The sequence below is a fragment of the Ambystoma mexicanum genome, chromosome 11, assembly GCF_040938575.1.
Source record: "Ambystoma mexicanum isolate Mex_15411 chromosome 11, UKY_AmexF1_1, whole genome shotgun sequence".
Classification (NCBI taxonomy): Eukaryota; Metazoa; Chordata; class Amphibia; order Caudata; family Ambystomatidae; genus Ambystoma; species Ambystoma mexicanum.
The window spans coordinates 902,474,759-902,493,967 of record NC_090934.1 but is presented as its reverse complement, the minus strand read 5'-3'; the positions used below and the strand labels follow the sequence as shown (position 1 = coordinate 902,493,967).

At 48.0% G+C, this 19,209-nt stretch overlaps 1 protein-coding gene across 4 annotated transcripts in view; it reads left to right on the top strand.

Annotated features, from left to right (window-relative positions):
• TOLLIP (toll interacting protein) overlaps positions 1-19,209 on the top strand; it is a 695,464-nt gene that overhangs the window by 249,461 nt on the left and 426,794 nt on the right. For all 4 annotated transcript variants that reach the window (XM_069623970.1, XM_069623969.1, XM_069623971.1 and 1 more), the window contains exon 2: positions 1,108-1,257. In XM_069623970.1, coding sequence (XP_069480071.1) covers positions 1,108-1,257 — 150 coding nt within the window. The remainder of the gene's footprint in view (positions 1-1,107; positions 1,258-19,209) is intronic.

Here is a 19,209-nt window from a genome sequence, read left to right as displayed (position 1 = left end):
AGCACAAGTCTTTCACTCCTATATCTACCAAAAACCTTTTTCTTTCCAAACGTCTCCCTCCACTTCTCCAGAAATACCCAGAAGAGCCTGTATTGCTTTTGGCATAGACTGGTTGCAATCAATGCCTGCAAGTGTTTATTTCTAACCTGGACCTTTATTTTCTGCATACACAGCCTCCAAAATCAGCACTTATCCTTCCTTGTACACATGACCTTTCTCCTCTATAATGCCAATAGGTGCCCTGGCCGTTTTCTGTCCTTTGATGAATAATATATTATGTCTTAAGTGCCAGGATTCAATGATGAGTCACTCCTTCTCTACTTCTGTACAGTTGTGCACTTTGGACATTTCCTCCCAGACTTGCTGTTGTGTATTATGATTTGCAAACTGCCACAATGTGCCATTTTAATCTTGCTGCTTTTTGAGTTTTTCTACTATGTATTCCTGCGCTCTGCACAAGAGCCACTCACAAATAACTAGAGAAACAAAATAAATATTACTGTTCAGGACAAGAAACTTTTCATATTGTATTGCCTTTGACAATAGTCAGAGCTCCTTGGTAGAGCAGTTATGGCAAAGCATTCTTGACTGGAATACTACCCAGATTGCCTTTAAATGTGCTCTCTGTCTAGTGTGAGCTTGTGAAGGACAATGCACCTCTGAGTTGGACTCCTCTATAATATTTGAATGACTGAAATTGTGTTTTGCACCTTTTAAATGATCTAGTGTTGATGTGAGTCTTTACTGGATGTTTTAGGGATAACAAACAAAATACTTTGTGGTGCGGTGTGGGGGTGTAGATTATGACATTTGCTTAAAAATAAGTGCTACACTGCAGTCTTAACTCGGTCTCATGCTTGGGCAGCTAAAATGCATATAGTTGCATTAACTGGTGAAATGTGTGTAAGATTGGAAAGACTGTGGGTGAGTGAACCAAGCAAGCATATGGCCAAACATGTTAAATATTGGTTCTTCAAAACATCTAGAGCAGTCTGACCCCCATATTTGTAGATTGTTTCAGTTGTTTAAGGTAGTAAAAATGTTTAACACCAATTGGCATATCTTTGTCTGATTTGGGATTTACTTCTGTCTACCCATTTGCTATAGGTTTTTATTGGTGAGCTTCCTCAGGACTTTCTACGTATCACACCCACTCAGCAGCAGCAGCAGATCCAGCTGGATGCACAGGCAGCCCAACAGCTTCAATACGGAGGTGCCATGGGGACGGTTGGTCGACTGAGTATTACTGTAGTGCAGGTACAGTTTTTAAATCCTGATCCTTACCTTGGTCACTATTCAGTTTGTAATTTTCAGTTTATTTTTTAAAATTACAATTGTATAGAACTTTTTTATAGAACTTGTTTAGAATTAATGTTTTCTCTCTTTGTTTACTCATACCATAAACGTATGTTTACTTGTAGCATAAAAGTGGCAAACCAGTATGGTTTATAATCAGTGTAAATTGCAAGCAAGCCAGCTGGTACATATGTAACCTAACAGCTACTCTTGTCTAGAGCCCTAATCCAGCTAGAGCTGTGTACGCTAGTCTTCTCAGGGATAGTTGTATGTTAATATGCTGCAACAAATTATATATCATATTAGCTTCTAGATTACTTATTTGTGACCTTGACCGAACCATGTTCTGCCAATCAGTTGGTATGACATAGCTGTAACTGTGTGTGTTTGTCTGTATGTATTCTTTTAAAGCCTATAGAAGAAATTTAAAATATACAATTGTATAGATCTTAATCCAATTAGTCAGGTGACTTAGGATTTTAAGTTTGAAGGTTAAGATGGCATTTCCAATATCGAGCACTGTTTTTCTGTAAATCCACTTTTATGTCAAGGGGTTTAATTTAGGCTTATTTTAAAGATATTATTGCTATTTCCCATGAAATAAATGGAACAAGCAACCAGGGCGGCGGCGGAGGGGGTTGGGGGGTTTGGAATTGGGGGGCGGTGGTGGTTTGGCATAATTAATAAAATTGGACTAGGTCTACCTAAATTGTCACTCATCAAACAGCACTACCCTCGAGCAAAAATGTATTCAATAACCTAAAATGCCCTTCTACACACACACACATCACACACATTAGGAGGGGGCAGGAAGGAGGGCGAAAGAAGTGTCTGGATAGGCAAAACAAGACAAAGTATTTATTACAGACATTGAACGATCTTCCAGTCAAATGCATTGAATGATCCCCCACACCATTTACTTAACCAGTGAAATCTACTTTGTCTGCGATACTTGTTTTATTGTGTTAATTAAACCATTTTATCTTGGACTCTTACTCCCATTGGGGAGGCCCGCTGCTTCCTTTCCAATTTTTAACAATTCGTTTTCTCGCAACAATAAATTCTTTTAAAATTCAGCTTCTTAGTTCATAGCAAGACATGGTCTAGAATGGAACACCCTTAAAATACAGAGCAAAGAGATGCACTGTACTGAAAAGGTTGCTAGCAACTGAGTCCTCCTGAGGCTCTCCCTCAAAGTAAAGTACAGTTTTCAAACATTGTAGGATTAATGCACTCTAGGAACCCAATCTCTAAATTCTAATACATAATGTTTCTTTTTGCTCCACTTTAAGGCAATCTAGGAACTGTATACCAGCGTGCAGACCTTCAGTCTCCACTTTCTCACTAGTTTGCTCCCTTCGGTTTTGGGCCTAAACTTCTCTGTTGTCGCAGGGTCTTCACCCTGCTTTTCTCTTGTATCTGTAATCTCCCCACAAACCCTCTCTCCCATTGCAATACTAGACTTTAGCACATCCTTGTCTTCCAGTTCACTCTCTACTCATCACTACTCTGACATCACATTCCTTTTACTCCAGTCTTATGCAAGTTCCTACACGTGGAGACAGGGACCATAGCCATTTTTCAGCATCTCGAAAAATCCATCAATTTGACTGTATAGCGTGGCTGTGCACGTGGCACTCCCTTTTAGTTGACACCCCCAGCCTCACCCGCCATTTAATTTCTCTACAACTGATGTGATAGAGCCCTCAGTGCCAGCATGTCCTTGTTCCCTTTTTCATGAACCTTTTTTTTTTTATTTTCAATTCTTTTTCTTCCCCCTGTGAAGACATCATGAAGTAGACAAAGACAACTGAGTACAGTTTTGGGATACAAATCTTTAAAAGATTGGGGTTGGAAAAAAGCCCAACTTGCACTATGCTAGGGTGCATTTTCCCTACCTAAATGAAATTTGATAGTCTGTGTCAAGTCCAAAGCAAATGTCTGTGTCAAACCTATACTTGACCTCACATTGAACTGTATTCATTTGATGCCAATATCCCTACACATTGTAAAGTGTTCAAAATAAATGTTCAGTGCATCTTCCAGCTCTTGGATGGAAAAGGGTTTCCCCTTCCCCAAGATTCGAAAAGTTCACGTTATCAAATTTGGGTTCCCTTCCCCATGCTTTCCAGTCTCACGATGATCAGACAAAACAATCTTCCACCTCTTTTTGTGTTCCAAATAACACAAATTTCTGGGATTCTCTCCAGCTCTTCTGGTTGAGTCATCAGGAAGTTATAGCTTTCAGTTCCTTAATTTCAGTTCACATATATTTTCTTTGATTCAATCACAAAAGTGGCTTCTCATTAGGTGGATGCACTCAGTCTAGGCGCAGCTGTTGGACCACACGGTCCACCCATTACAGTTCATGCAACTGATGCACCTTACTTGGATTGGCTTCATACGCTTTATCACACACTTAAACCATTCATTCAGTTCACGGGTAACTGGGCTTTTAATAATGCCCACTTTAACAGTTCTTGGTCCTCTAGTTTCGGACCTTTACTTGTTATACGCTTTTGCAGCTTCATTTGATACGCCCGGGGGTCCCGCTGCCTTCTGGGCAGACTCATATGATTTCCAGTCGCGTGTCGGTTGGCTTCTGAATGGCACGGGAGAACTTCCGTTGGCTCTCTCTGCCTTGCCCCACTTTTCCATGTCCTCTGGCACCTCCTCGAAGGATCTCGCTTGACCCTGCTGCCTTGCCTGGAGCACCGGCAAGCACTGTCCTCGCGATCCTTCTGCTGCGAACACCAAAGGAGCGGTTCGCTCTCTGCAGCCCTCCATACCGCCGGTTCCACATCTCCCGGCTCGCTCGCAAGTCTTGACCTGGCTACTCTCCGGTTCCCATTCCTCCGTTGCTGCTCCAGCCTCTCCAGCTATCTGCTTCTCCTCTTGTGTTCTGCCGTGTTCCCACCAGGAAACAGAAGTCTCTCTTGCCATTGGGTCCTCGCTTTAAAGTTTCCAGAATCCATAATGATGTCAGAAAAACTAGACCGCTCAGTGTCAAACCCATAGTGTTTCTTCTGTCTTTGATACATCTTCCTAGTCTCAGTACCAAAGTGATGCCTGTGTTGTTATAAAGAGGATTTATGCTCTATGGCCCTGTGGTGTCTTTCTCGTCCCATTACCTTATTGATGTCTACTGGGAAATTATGTGTGGGGAAATATAGGGAAGGGACTGATAGTAACCTACAAAGGACTGGGGAACATTAGGTTCATTGGAAAAGGGAAATGGGGGATACCATGTCTCACCCTGCTGACCTACAGGTCTGCTGCGCTGACTGATGGCCTGGCTACCCTGAGAGTCTTCCTGGGTACCAGGATCCTCCACGACTTATCATTTCATATCGTACCCAAGGGTGCCTCGTCTCCTCTGCCCAGGTGACCCCCCAGGGTCAGGATCCAAAAGCAACTTTTTTTTTCCTTGGCCACCTGGGAGGAGGATATATTGGGGAAAGAAGTGAGGACACCCTCTGATTTCTCACCCCAGCCCCATTCTGCAGTGCTTTGGTCGCTCGCCTATTGTGAGAAACCTGAAGGTGTCTCACCCGCCAGGCCCTGGGGATCTGTCATCCAGGTGGCCATTTTACCCCAGAATTGCTGGCAGTCATACTACTCCCAAAACTCTACAATATGGGACTGGGAAAAATCAGAACCTCACGAAACCTCCTTCAAGATATGAAGAATTTATGAAACCTGAGTCAACCCTTAAAGACCAGTTCATGGGTTACTTTAGAGAAAGCAATTAAACCAATCCACCTGTACCTACATCAGCAAAAGAAAATCTATTTTTATGCAAGAGTTCTTGAACATATCTCATCCCTTTTCTCTCCCAGGTCTTAACAAAGAAGGACCTGGACAAAGAACAGGCATATCCACCTTGCATAGGGGAAAGGTATGTGAGAAACCTGAAGGTGTCTCACTCGCCAGTGCCCGGGAATCTATCATACAGGTGACCAGGACACAGCCATCGCTTTTGGATCCAGTTCCTGGGGGTGGTCCAGTGCGGGAGGATTACCTGGATAAGAGGGTGTGGGGTCCTCGGCGTGGAAGCGGGGCACCGGAAGGTGGCCCCTTCCTTGTAACACCTTTCCCCCACCCTACCAGGTAGGATACCTAGGAACTCGACCCCCCCTTTCCCAACACAGACAGACTAACACCAGAGCTGTAAACCTGACCCGACACAAGGGTCAGGCAGAGTCGGGAAATTACTGATAATTACACACACCTGACTACCATCACACTTCCCCACACGGATAAAAGGCGGAGCATGAAAGCACACTCTGAGCGAGGCAAAAAACCAGAGGAAGCAGCAGTTCCGAGATGGCTGTTTAATACGAGGAGAAAGACGCCAAGACCAGAAACGGTTGCGAGGAGGGAATTGCCCTTGGCCTTTTCAGAGGAAGAAAACTGTTAATTTCACGAACCCTCGCAGATAAGAAACATAAGACCAGGAATTGTGTCGAAGTACCTGGGGCTTTCCCGCTTCGACGGCCGAGGCGGGGAGGAGTGATTGCCACTGTGGTACTGTCCTTGGCGCCGACAACAAAGCCACTCCAGTAAAGTCGACACATCCGGTGAGTCAGGGAGACTGATAGCAGACCGGTCTGTGTTAGAACCAAGGTGTGTAGAGTTGAGGAAAGCAAGTCCCAGGAAAATACTGAGACGAAGAAGAGTGCTACTGAACTCTATGGTGATCAGCAGTTCAGTACTGTGACAAGGAGGAAGGATGGCGCAATGAGGAATATTAATGGAAACCAACAGGCACAGTCTAGTTGTTGGAGACTGCCTATTAGTTTTCCAGAGTACAAAACAGAAGAGGGACTATGCCCTTCAACAAGCCTGCCCCCGAGGAACAAAGAGTGAAGTTTGAATGCTGCAGACGCACACAGACAGGAGGACGCCGGAGAACTGGATGCAGACCGCAGCACAAGCAGAGAGAGAAGCATCCACATCTCTACCAGAGACTCAGAGAAGCCCGAGCAGGGCGCCCCGCAGCAGGAACCCAGAAGCAAGGAATGGGTGCTGCCTGGTTCCATGAGAGGGGCTGGAGATCGAAAGAGGGGAGCCTAAAGAGGGTCGAGGACCCAATGGAAACTAAAGCTGATAATACCTGGGTCAAGAGCCTTGAGAAACATAAGGACATTGGCATACACCGCATCAGGAGACATTTCATAGGGGAGTAAACAAAGCCAATATAAAGGGGCCTGGGACCCAAGTGAACATCAGAGGCAAAGCCAAAGTAAATGTGTCCAGAACCTGAAAGAAATACAGAGGCAAAGCCAAGACAAGGGGGTCTGGGATCCTGAGACAATCACGAAGAGAGCGAGTTCAGCTGTATAAAATATCCTATGTGGAACAGTACCTGTCAGGAGAGTATACCAGGGCTGTTCAGTTGTACATTGAGTGAAGTTGGGGTGGGGAACCAGGGAAAGCAACACACCAGGGTTTAGGACCCATATGAAGGTGGGCAAGGCTCACAGAGCTGAAGCACAAGGGTCAGGGACCCATTCAAGAACAAAGAAACATATAGTCAAGGGGCTGAGGTCCAGAGCAAGCCAGAGAGAACATGAGACTATAAAGGGGTCTGGGACTCGCACAGAAGAGAAAGGTGATGTAAAGCAAGTCGGGGGAACCCGAAAAAAACCCAGAGTGATCTTGGATGCATGTGGAAGAGACATTGTTGTGGAGTACTGAGTTCTACAGTCAAGTCTGGCAGGATAGTCCACCAGACTTGACGCTATGTTTTTGAGTTGAAAGCAGAAACAAAGGGAAGAGCCTTCCCCCCTAGGAGAATGGTTTATGATGACCAAGCCTACAGTTAAGTCCGGCAGGAAAGTGAACCAGTTTTAACACTGTTTTAAAAAGGATACTTTTGAACTTTGTTTAAAGAGTCACATATTGTGTTTGAACACCACAAACTGAAATTTAAAGGTCTCTATCTGAAACGAGAGAAGCCTCCTTCTGGATCAAGAAGACTGCCCAGTTTTCCTTAGTTTAGTGTAAGGGACAGAAATAGGTTTGGACAAAGGACGGGGGACACAATATTTTGCAAGACATTCTGACCAAGTCCGTAGTGTTTTTGTTGAGGGAGGATAACCCCCACCCCCTAGAAATGGAGCAAGATGGGTTTTTCCTTTTCTTTATTCTAATAAGTCTTTGCTAACCAGTATGTCACCACTGTGTCAGACTTGTACTTCTGGACCATTACATAATGGGTTACCATGATCATATGACTATATACAATCTCCTATATTCCCGCCACTCGGACTCTGCTTCTAAATTGTCCTTATTTTATTTTTTTAGAAACCTTTGGGCCCAGTGCTAATCAAGCCTTTGTACCAGGTATGTCATGCCCGTCCATTATATTGACAGGGCGCTACCTTTAGATCACTCCTAAACCATTTGAATTTTTCTTGATTCTCTTCTTTAACGGCTAAAGATGGCCCATTTGAAGTATTAAAATATTTCCTCCATACTAGTAGGTGGATAACTATTCTTATGTCAGTACAGAACACACTTTTAATTTCAAATCAGCACCTTATTAATTTAGGTTTTTTTAATGTCTGGGCCCATCGATCAAGCATCCATTTTTAATTCAAGCACATGACCCTTCGGCTCAAATGATTACTTGTCAAAATGTAATTAAAAACCTACCATTGGGTTTATAGTGTGGCGTCTAGGATAGGCAATTGGTGTATTCCCAAGAATACACCTCTTTCTGGCCTGGTTAAGGCACTTAAGTTACCTTTTCCAAAACATCTCTGCATTATTTTTTGGTTTTTAAGTCAACCAATGATTTGACCAGGGATCACCCCTTGATTAGAGATCCACTACATGAGGAATAAGGGACTCTTATTACAAAATTGGGAAGATGAAGCTGGGATTGTTCCCGGGGGCGCAAGCCGGCTTTTGTGCTGGTAGAGGTACTGTGGATCATTGCTTTCTTCTGTTTTTTTATTGATTCAAAAGTTTTATTGTGTCAAAAACCAGGCTCTATGCCATTTTTCTTGATTTAAAATCAGCCTTTGGAACAGTATCAAGAAATACTCTTTGGCAGGTGTTCAATGTGTGTAATGTACCTAGGCTTCTGGTTGATTCTGTCAAACTATTTATTAAAAAACAGAGGCATCAGTGCGGTATGGAGTTGAGAGGTTTGGGGGGAGCAATCAAGGCCATTTGCTGTGAATGGGTGCGCCAGGGTTGTATTGGCATCCCTTCTTTTACTACTCTACATACAGGACATAATGGATGCATTAGAAAGGGAAGCTCTTGATGCCCCTTGGATTGTGAATAAGAAATGGCCCACCCTCCTTTATGCTGATAATGCGGTCATTCTGGCCACATCTCCAAGGGGACTTGAGACATTGTTGGCTATTTTCAAGAGTAAGTGTAGCAGGCTTTGCCTGGGACTGAATGCAAAAAAAAGTTTTGGTCTTTAAACCTTCTTCTGCGAAGAATATTCCCCTGGAATAATGGCAGATGGTATAAAGTTGGAACAAGTCAAATCTTTTGACTACCTCGAATTAGGTTGCATAAGTCAGGGGGCTGGTCTGGTCAACTTGTTGAGGCCAAGATAAGTCTGGAGAAATCTAGAAGTAGAATACTTTTTTTCTCTAGTCATGGCAGTGGGGCAATTTCGCCGGCTCTGGAGTTAAATGATAAGCAGGCTTTGCCAGTGGCCCTTTATGGGTCGGAGCTGTGGGGTCACTCTAAATCGGTCCCATTGTCAAGTATCGAGAACATATTGTTAACATTTTTTACTGACTTCCTTGGTGTTATCGCTTCTTAGAATTTTTCCTATAGCTGACCAGATCACCCTTAAACCTGTGCTTTATTAGGTTAGACTGTGGTCTTCCCCGGGAATGTTAACATACCGGGAGGCTGTGACAAATTTTCTACTTTTGGAGGGGGCAAAAAGCTGCTGTTGGTTGGCCCATGTAAAAGATTTATTATATAAGTGGGACACAAGAGCTCTCTGAGATAATTCCTTGAACTGTAAAAGATCCCCAAAAGTAGATCTTAAAGCAAACGCGAGGAGGAAAGCTATGGAAAAGATGGAAGTGGTATGGGCCTCTTTGAAGACTGATTCAGAGCTTCTATGCAGTGAAACGATGGGAAACTCATTGAGCCTCCTGGATAAAATCCATCTCCCTTATGAGCGTTCATTGTATGTACAAATGAGGCTGGGGATATTGCATACAGCATGGTATACACGCTTATGGTCAACCCTGGGATCAGCACTATGTCCACTGTGTGGTTTTGCTACTGGCTACTGAAATATTAATACATTCTCCAGCATGGGGTCTGGCATGGATTCACATGCTCATGAATATTCTCCGTCGTCAGGCTGGGAATCCTCGGTAAAGAAAAAACCAGTATCAGTTTCGTTTCGGATCTGTCTTTCGTAGTAGTAACCAATCACTGATCTCTGCGTCATACTGATCACAGCCAATGACTGTCCTCTACCTAAGCCCCGCCTCTGGCAGCCATCTTCAGATTTTTACCGCACGTTCAAGTGTTGGGATCCTCGTGCTATTGCTCTCGAGAGTTAGTGCTATTTTTTCACGTTTTTTCTCAAAAACTTCGATTTTTTCAGTCAAAAAGAGCCTCAAGCTCCACCGATTCTTCATCCGATCAACGGGGACCCGTGTCGGATTCGTCCACGCCCCTCAAGGGTGAAGATTTCGTCGAGCTACGCTTTTGGAGGACTCCAGAAGTTTCTCAGGCCCATCTCGGACATGGCCCAGGAGAAGGGAAGCTCAACGCCCGGAAAGCTGTTCAGGGTCTGCCCTGGATGCCAGCTTCAGAATGTCTTTGAGGACGAACACTCCTTTTGTCTTTACTGCCTACATGAGGACAAGACGCACGTGGAGAAGGACTGTGCGTTTTGCGGCAATATGTCTGAGCGGACCATGAAGGACCGCCATCAACGTCTCGCCAACTGGCTGGAAGGGAAGAGCCCGTCAGGCGAGAAGAAGAGGAAGAAATCCGAGCGGTCTTCTAAGACCTTTGAGGACGCCCCGGCGACGGGGGTCCAACACAAGGCCAAGCACCGCGAGTCCGCTGGCACCGGGAGCGCCGAACTGTCGGGCTCTATGGGCGCCAGGCAGGGCGCATCCTCCCCGGCACCATCAACCACGAGCCATCGCTCTGGTTCGGGTAAGAGGAAGGCCGAGCACCCGGCGAAGCTCCTGGAGAGGCCCCGGTCGAGCACGAAGGCCCCATCAGAGGGAGAGCGAGGCAGTGCCCCCCCCCAAGGAGAAAGCGGTGAGCGCACCTAAGGTGGTGAAAGCCTTAATCCATCCGGCCAAGGCCTCTATCGAGACAGTCGCGGCGGCCCTGGCTCAGCCTGTGGAGGCTACACCAGTGGTGGCGACCTCGGGGCTCAGAGTCTCCCTGCCACCGCGGAGGGAGTCCTCTTTTATGCCCATCGACAGGACCCCGTGAAACCTCTGACGGAGAAGAAAAAGGGGGGGCAGGAGGTCGTCGTGGATTCGGCCTCAACCTCTGAGGAAGAGCTGATCGAGGTCTTAAGCCACGGCGTTGCCGTGGAAGAAGACCAGCCCGTCGGGAGGGATCCCGACGTAGGAGACGACGATATCGTCGAGGGTGCCGACGGGGCCGCTGACCGCCCGTCGGACTCCCCTCAATCAGCGCCGCAAGACAACTCGGCGGCCATTTTGTTGGCTATACAGTCCTTATGCTCGGAGATGAGGACGAGACTGCCGTTACCACCAGCGGAGGAACCGCTCCCGACGGGGGACCTGGAGCCAGGCCCTTCTGGGAGCCCTCCCCCTAAGAGAAGAAGGATTCACCCTCCACCTCCTTTTCAGCCATCGCGCCCTGTTCAGCCCTCCTCCCCGTCCACGACTCGTGGGGATGATACGGGGACTGACACGGCCGCGACCGGTACGGACGACGAGGTTTACGACGAGGATCTGCCGTCGTCACCTCCCACCCGGGCTTCCCCGTCCGACGAGATTGGATCGTTTCACTCCATGATCGCCAGGGCATCCGAGCTCTTCCAGCTCTGCCCCGAGGAGAAGAAGAAGGAAGGTTTCCTTTATCAACTGCGCGAGGCCAAGAGGAAGACGGTCCTCTCCGTGCCTCTACTGGACGATATTTGGGATGAGGGCCTCGCCCTCCTCAAGAACCCATCCACGACGCCGGCTAGAAGGGATCAGTACGAGAAGAAGTACCGGGTCCCGGACGCGGCCCCCTTGTGCCTCTGGGCACAGCCGACCCCGGACTCTGTCGTCTCCGCGGCGTCCAGGAAGAAAGCGGGGAGGGGGGTGCGTCCTCCACGTCGACTTCCCCACCGGACGGCGAGGGAAAGAAATTGGATATGATGGGACGCAGGGTCATCTCGTCTGCAGCGACGACGATTAAGGCGGCCAACGCCTTGGCTATCGTAGCCCGCTACAACAGGGAGCTGTGGTACAAACTGGCCCCCCTGCTGGACTTCCTAGCGGACGACAAGAGGGCGGATGCCCTAGAGATCTTGCAGGAAGGTGAGGTGGCGTCGGACCACGCCATTACGATTGCGACGGACATCGCCGACACTGGATTTTGCCAGTTGGGCAACGGCATGTGCCTTATGCGGCGTGGATGGCTCAAGGCTACTGACTTCCGTCAAGACGTGCAGACCAGAGTCTTGGACATGCCGTTCGATGGAAACAACCTGTTTGGGAAAACAGTGGACGATTCCCTTCAAGCCATCAAAGCAGACACGGAGACGGCCCGGGCTTTTGGGGTTCTCCAGTAACGGCGGCCGCCCTTTCGGAGCGGCGGAGGCAAGGGTGCCTCCAAAGGTTCCGGCGGCGGATTTTCCACCTACCGTCAAGCGGCCCGTTTGTCGTCGCAGGAAGCTTACAGGGGACGGGGCAAGTCAGGCGGACCCCGCCGTCGTCGCCAAGGAGGTCAAGGCGGCAAAGCCTCGTCGAAGCAGGACTGAACCGGCCGTGGGGTCGGGCCCCCACCGAAGCACCCCGGTGGGAGGCCGGCTGGCGAGCTTCGTCAGCGTGTGGGAGTCCATCTCCACCGACCGTTGGGTGCTGGACGCCCTAGCCCAGGGTCACGCGCTCGAGTTTCAAAGAAGGTGCCCGCGCGTCCCCCCTGTGGCCAGAAAAGAACTTCACGTCCCTCAACTTCTCTTAGAGGTAAAGGCGATGCTTAGGAAGGGCGCCATCGAGCTCGTCCCAAAGAGGCTTTGGGGCTCCGGAGTTTACTCAAGATACTTCCTCGTGAAGAAGAAGACGGGAGGATGGCGTCCCATCCTGGACCTATGACGACTGAACAAATTCATCAAGGCACAGAAGTTCCGGATGGTCACCCTCCAACACGTCCTGGGTCAGCTGGAGGAGGGTAATTTCCTGTCGTCGTTGGATTTGGAGGATGCCTACTTCCATATTCCCATCCTAAAGGGACAACGAAAGTTTCTCAGGTTCGTGGTCCAAGGGCGTCGCTATCAGTTCAGAGCCCTTCCCTTCGGACTAAGGTCGGCACCCAGGGTGTTCACCAAGTGCCTCGCACCGGTGGCGGCGCAGCTGCGCTGAGAGGGGATCCACGTCTACCCCTACCTGGACGACTGGCTCATCCGAGCCAAGACGAGGGAGCTCGCCGTGGAGCACACGGCAAGGACCGTCCAACTTCTCACGGACCTGGGATTCTCCGTAAACTACACCAAGTCCCACCTGGTGCCCGCGCAAGACTCACTGTTTCTGGGAGCGAAGCTCGACACAGTGTAGCTTCTGGCCTCCCCGTCGGAGGAAAGGACGAGGGCCATTCTGGGCAAGGTGCAGCGGATGCTGGTTGCGGACGCGGCCAAAGTGAGGTCCATCAAGTCCCTCCTCAGAATGATGTCTTCTTGCATTTACCTCATCCCCCTGTGCAGGCTCCGGATGCGCCCGTTGCAGGAGTTCCTGGACGCGCGCTGGATCCAGACGACGGGCAGCTTCGAGGAGAGGATCACACTCGACGAGAGTTTCCGACGAGCGATCCGGTGGTGGGGCGCCCGCGCGCATCTGACGGCGGGCATGGACTTCCAGACCCCCAGCCACCAGGAGACCTCCCTGGAAGGGTGGGGAGCGCACACCGAAAATCTGCACGCGAGAGGCCTTTGGCTCCCGACGGAGAAGTCCCTCCATATCAACGTCCTGGAGCTCCGTGCAGTGTTTTGGGCCCTCAGGTCCTTCCTTCCGTCCCTCAAGGGCAAGGTGGTGAGGATCTTCACCGACAACACCACCACCATGTTCTACATCAGGAAACAGGGCGGAACCAGGTCCCCAGCCCTGTCCAGGGAGGCGCAGGATCTGTGACATTGGGCCGTCGCCCAAGGGATGTTTCTGGTGCCGTTTCATCTGGCAGGGATAAAAAACACCATTGCCGACTCACTCAGCAGGGAGCTGCGCTCGTGCCAGGGGTGGGAACTAAGACAGGATCTAGTGGACCGCCTCTTCCGACGGTGGGGCACACCCCAGATCGATCTGTTCGCGACGGCGACGAACTCCAAGCGCCGGAGGTTCGCCAGCAGGTTTCCCCAGCCGAGGAGCATGGGCGATGCTTTCTCGTTCCCCTGGGAGGGCCTGTTTCTATACGCGTTCCCTCCATTGCCATTGCTGATCCGGCTCATCAACCAGCTCAAGATGTCACGGTGCAGGATGATCCTCGTCGCACCTGCGTGGCCGAGGCAGATATGGTTCCCGGACCTTCTGGACTTGTCAGCGTCCCCGTCAATCAAGCTGCCAGTGGACGCGGATCTTCTCTCCAGGGAAGGAGGCGCCATCCTCCATCACGACCCGAAGTCGCTGAACTTGCAGGCCTGGCTCCTGCAGCATTAGAGTTTGGAGGATACGACATACCGGCCGACTGCAGAGAGGTTCTTGCAAAGGCCAGGGCGTCCTCAACTCTTAAATGCTACAGACACAAATGGAAGAGGTTCTCTGTCTGGTCCCACGCACAGAAGATTAACCCTCTACGGATTACGGCCCCCCAAGTACTGCCGTACCTACTGACGCTGGCCAAAGCTGGACTGGCGCACGCGTCCATCAAGATTCATCTTGCTGCGATCTCCCGATACACCAGAACCACAAGGCGGACGTCTTTGTGGTCTCATCATCTGGTGAAAGAGTTCATGAAGGGACTGTTCAGATCGTTCCCGCCGGTGAAGGCTCCGGCCCCGGCGTGGGAGCTCAACGTGGTGCTGACCAAGCTCATGGACCGCCGTTCGAGCCTCTGCACTCGGCTCCGTTGACGTTCTTGTAGTGGAAAACAGTGTTTCTTGTGGCCATCACCTCCGCACGACGGGTGGGAGAGATCCAGGCCCTTTCCTGCAAGGCCCCGTACTTGACTTTTCACGACACGAGGGTAGTGCTCAGGACGCACCCCTCCTTCATGCCCAAGGTGCCGTCGGACTTCCACCTCAATGAACCCTTGGTGTTGCCTGTTTTCTTCCCGTCGCCTTCGTCGCCGGCTGAAAGGACTTTGCACTCGCTGGATGTGGCTAGAGCGCTGAATTTCTACGTGGACCGCACAAAGTGTTTTCGGAAGACGTCACAACTCTTTGTGAATTTTGGACCTGTCAATCAGGGGAAGGCTCTCTCGAAGGCTTCCATTTCCAGATGGCTCTCCGGCTGTATCATGTACTGTCATCGGTTGGCAAACCGACCGCTGCCTGGCCGTCCGAGAGCCCATTCCACCAGAGCGATCGCAGCTACCACGGTGTTCCTATCTGGTGTGCCCTTGCTGGACATCTGCAGGGCTGCTACGTGGAGGTCGACGCACACCTTCACGAAATTCTACTGCGTCGATCGGGATTCCAGGGAGGAGTCCAGGGTCGGCCAAGCAGTGCTGCGCAACCTGTTCGCCTAAGGTGAGCCTGGTGAGGAGGTAAGATTTGCTTGATGTTGAGTTTGATGTAATGCTTAATGTTGAGCCTTTGCCACCTCCCGTGGTTGTGCATGTGTGTACTGCTATGTATTCTTTATTCATGAGCATGTGAATCCATGCCAGACCCCATGCTGGAGAAGGAACAAGTTACTTACCTGTAACTGTTGTTCTCCAGCATGGGTCTGGCATGGATTCACATGCGAACCCTCCCGCCTACCCCTCTGCGGCTCTTCACTTGGTCATACTGCCACTTCACGTGCTACCAAATCTGAAGATGGCTGCCAGAGGCGGGGCTTAGGTAGAGGGCAGTCATTGGCTGTGGTCAGTATGACGCTGAGATCAGTGATTGGTTACTACTACGAAAGACAGATCAGAAACGAAACTGATACTGGTTTTTTCTTTACCGAGGATTCCCAGCCTGACGACAGGGAATATTCAAGAGCATGTGAATCCATGCCAGACCCATGCTGGAGAACAACAGTTACAGGTAAGTAACTTGTTCCTTAAATGCTAATTTGTCATGCCACTTTGCATCTAAGGAGATTGTATCTGAAACCATTATTTAAGAAGTCCTTTGTACTAAGGAAGATATGCAATATTTAATGTGTTCAGCTGATAGGGAAGTTATTTTATATCTATAAGGTATGTGCATTGAGCTTGGTTATTGAGGCACAGATATATGGGAACTGTTTTTAACAGACTGCGAGTGTTCTCTCCTCAAAAAATGACATTAGATGAAGATGTAATAATATTTGCAGCAGGGCTCCTTGCTTTTCTTTTACTTCATTTTTTGTTTTAACTTATGTATATCTAATTGTGTTTTATGTATAACTGGTAAATTGAATTTATGCTAAAGGTTTTTATGCTGAATAAAGATATTGAATTGATAGGTTATATATAATGCGCCTATGCACTAGTGTTTCAAGGCACAAAATCTTGTTCATTTCAAAAGTAATTCACTTCGGACCTATATGACAATTTATTTGTATTTTTCATAACTTGTTTACACCATTATATTTATCTCTTTTATACAGGAACGCATCAAGTGTATATGTCTGTGTTTATTGCTGAGGATTTGTAAAGTTCACTCTATATATTATTGGCACCTGTGTTATTATTTATTCATTTATTTATTCGGATTTGTAGAGCGCACATCAGCCCGGGGGCATCGTGGCGCTTGTTACAGACATATCTTAGTTCCATAGAATACATTATTTACATAAGATACATTATTTACAGTGGAAAAAATGGCATTTGTACAAATTAGCAATGCAGAATATTTACATCGATTTGCAAGTGTCACATATTGTGCAAGGAAAGAGGTCTTCAGTTTCCTACGAAAAATCGGGATTGAGTTCTCCGCTCTAATGTCTGCAGGAAGAGTGTTCCAGGTCTTGGCGGCAATGTAGGGGAAGCTTAGGCCACTGGCTTTGGCTTTTTTGATGCTTGGGATGTGGAGTAAGTTGGTGTATTGCATCCTGGTGGGACGAGAGCATGATGGTTTGGAGGTGGTCTCTGATAGATAGGACGGAGCGGAGAGAGAGAGAGGCATTTGTGAGTGAGGGTGAGGATTTTGAGTGTGATCCTCTCTTTGACCGGGAGCCACTGGGCTGAGCGTCTGGCATGGGAGATCTGCTCTCTTCTTGGGATGCTAAGAGCGGCCTGGAGAGCATTGTTCTGCGTGACTTGAAGTCTGTTTAGGTTTTTTGCTGAAGTGCCTGCTAGGAGGGCATTGCAGTAGTCCAGTTTGGCTCCAATGGTTGCTCTAGCTATGGAGAGGCAGTTGGGTTTAGAGAGGTATGGCTTGATGGCGTTTATGAGTTTGGTGGTATGCGCAGAAGAGGAGGTGAGTCTAGGTATACTCCCAGTGTCTTTACAGCTGTGGAAACGGGGATGATGGAATTGTCAATGGAGAAGTTGGCGTACAGTTTGTCCAGTTTGTCTAGGGTGCTCTGTTGACCTAATATCATGATTTCAGTCTTGTCTCCATTGAGGCAGAGGCCATTAACTGCCACCCAGGCCTGGATGATAGCGTAGATCGTGTGGAGAGCCTTGGCGTATTCGTGGCATGAACCTGAGAGAGGTAGAAGTACTTGCATGTCGTCCGCGTAGTTTGTGGACGTGATACCGTATGAGTCGAGTTTGACAAAAAGAGGCTTAGTGAACAAGTTGTAAAGTGTGGGTGCAGTGCAGGATCCTTGAGGGACCCCGCAATGGATAGTCGTGGGAGTGGCGTTGGCAATGTCCGAGAAGACTTTCATGGCTCTTCCCTCAAGGAAGGAGGTGACCCAGAGAGCTGATTCTTTAGAAAAGTTGGCTGAGTGTGTAAGGTGTGAAGTGAGGGTCTTGTGGTCAACCAGATCGAAAGCGGCTGAGAGATCTAGAAGTAGCAGAAGAGCTGGCTTGCCTTTGTCCATGATTTGGGTGATCTGACTCTTCAGATCCACGAGGGCTGTTTCTGTGCCGTGTCCTTTCCGGAAGCCTGATTGCCTGGTCCCGAGGATGGAGTGGGTTTCGAGAAAGTGTTGGATTTGGCAATGTGCGGCTTTGTCCAGTAATTTCAGGAGGAATGGCACTGTGGTTATTGGTCTGTAGTTGTTGGGTTGGAGGGGGTCGAGGGTGGTCTTTTTTAGGAGGGGCCAGACCCAGGCCTCTTTGAGGCTAGCTGGGATGATGCCTGTTTTAAAAGACGCATTGATGAAAGCCGTAAAAGCAGTCTGCGCAGTCTTTGCGTTTTGGTGGGCAAATATCACCTTTACAGGGGGAGGGTTTGAGATTTTTTAGTAACTTGATGAATGCTGGTTCAATGACGTCTCTGAAGGAGAAGTCCGGTATAGTGGGCTTGGACGTGGTGGGTGGGGCGTTGGTAGGCTCGGCTCCTGTCTGTTGAGGTAATGCTTTGCAATGGTCTTTGTTGATAGTTGTTAATAAATTGTCTTGAAATTTCTTTTATAGTTAATTTTTCCTAACTACTTGTTTCCTGTTTCTGTCATTGTGACAAGATTACATCGGCTTCTGTTACATGACAAAATTGCCATTATGTTGCACTACAGAAATGATTAATGAACTGTTTTAAAACCTATTGCGAGGGGTAGAAATGCAAGACAGACTGAGGTATCGTTTTTACACAAGTTGACATTGTATTAAATAAAAAGGAGCGATACAAATGCCTATCTTTCCCTACCCTAATAAGCAGAGGCAAGCCTAACAAACTAAGGCTAAAGAAAAATGACCTAATGTCCAAAAAGTATCTGACCCTCACACTAATATACACACTAATGTACACAACAAAATTATATAGGAATTGTTTGGCTGCAAAATAACATATACATTCAAACTCCAGTTATAAACGTGAATCCTTGTGATCAGGGTTGGATTCCCTTCCCCTGGAACAATTCAGGATTCTCTGGAACACAGTTCAGTTTCGAAAAAGTTCTGCTCCATAACGAAGTTCTACTCAAATGTATCCTTTCACTTGGCAAATCTTGCTTATCTAAAGGAAACGCTTTAGTCAGAAGGTTCAACAATCACTTTGCTTATGCAACCATTCATCAAAATAAGATGATGGATTTGACACTTCTTTTCCACCACGATACCACAACCGCAGTATTTTAAATAGTCATCTTACTGGTATACTCGCCTGCCAGGAATAAATACAATTTGTCCCTTCCTTGGTTCACTCGCCTGCCAGGAAAAAAAACTCCTACTACTGCATTTGTACTCTGTGGTAAGGCTTGTTTCAAACTCTCCACACTAGAATCATCAATGTGGTGATTTGAACCAACAACTTCTTCTCTGCTTAGTTTTTTGACTTGTAACACAATTGGCTAAATCTTCTTGAAAATAGATATTTCCCAAAAATAATGATTCTCTTGTTAGTCTGTTTGCCTCAGGCAATTCAGGTTACAGTTCTCTCCACCTTGATCCCTGTTAGGAGGGCTTTGCTCTTGCGGTCTTTGATTTCTATCTGTACAACCTTTTGTCTGCTGGCAAATGTGGTTTACAACTTTCTCCCTCTGG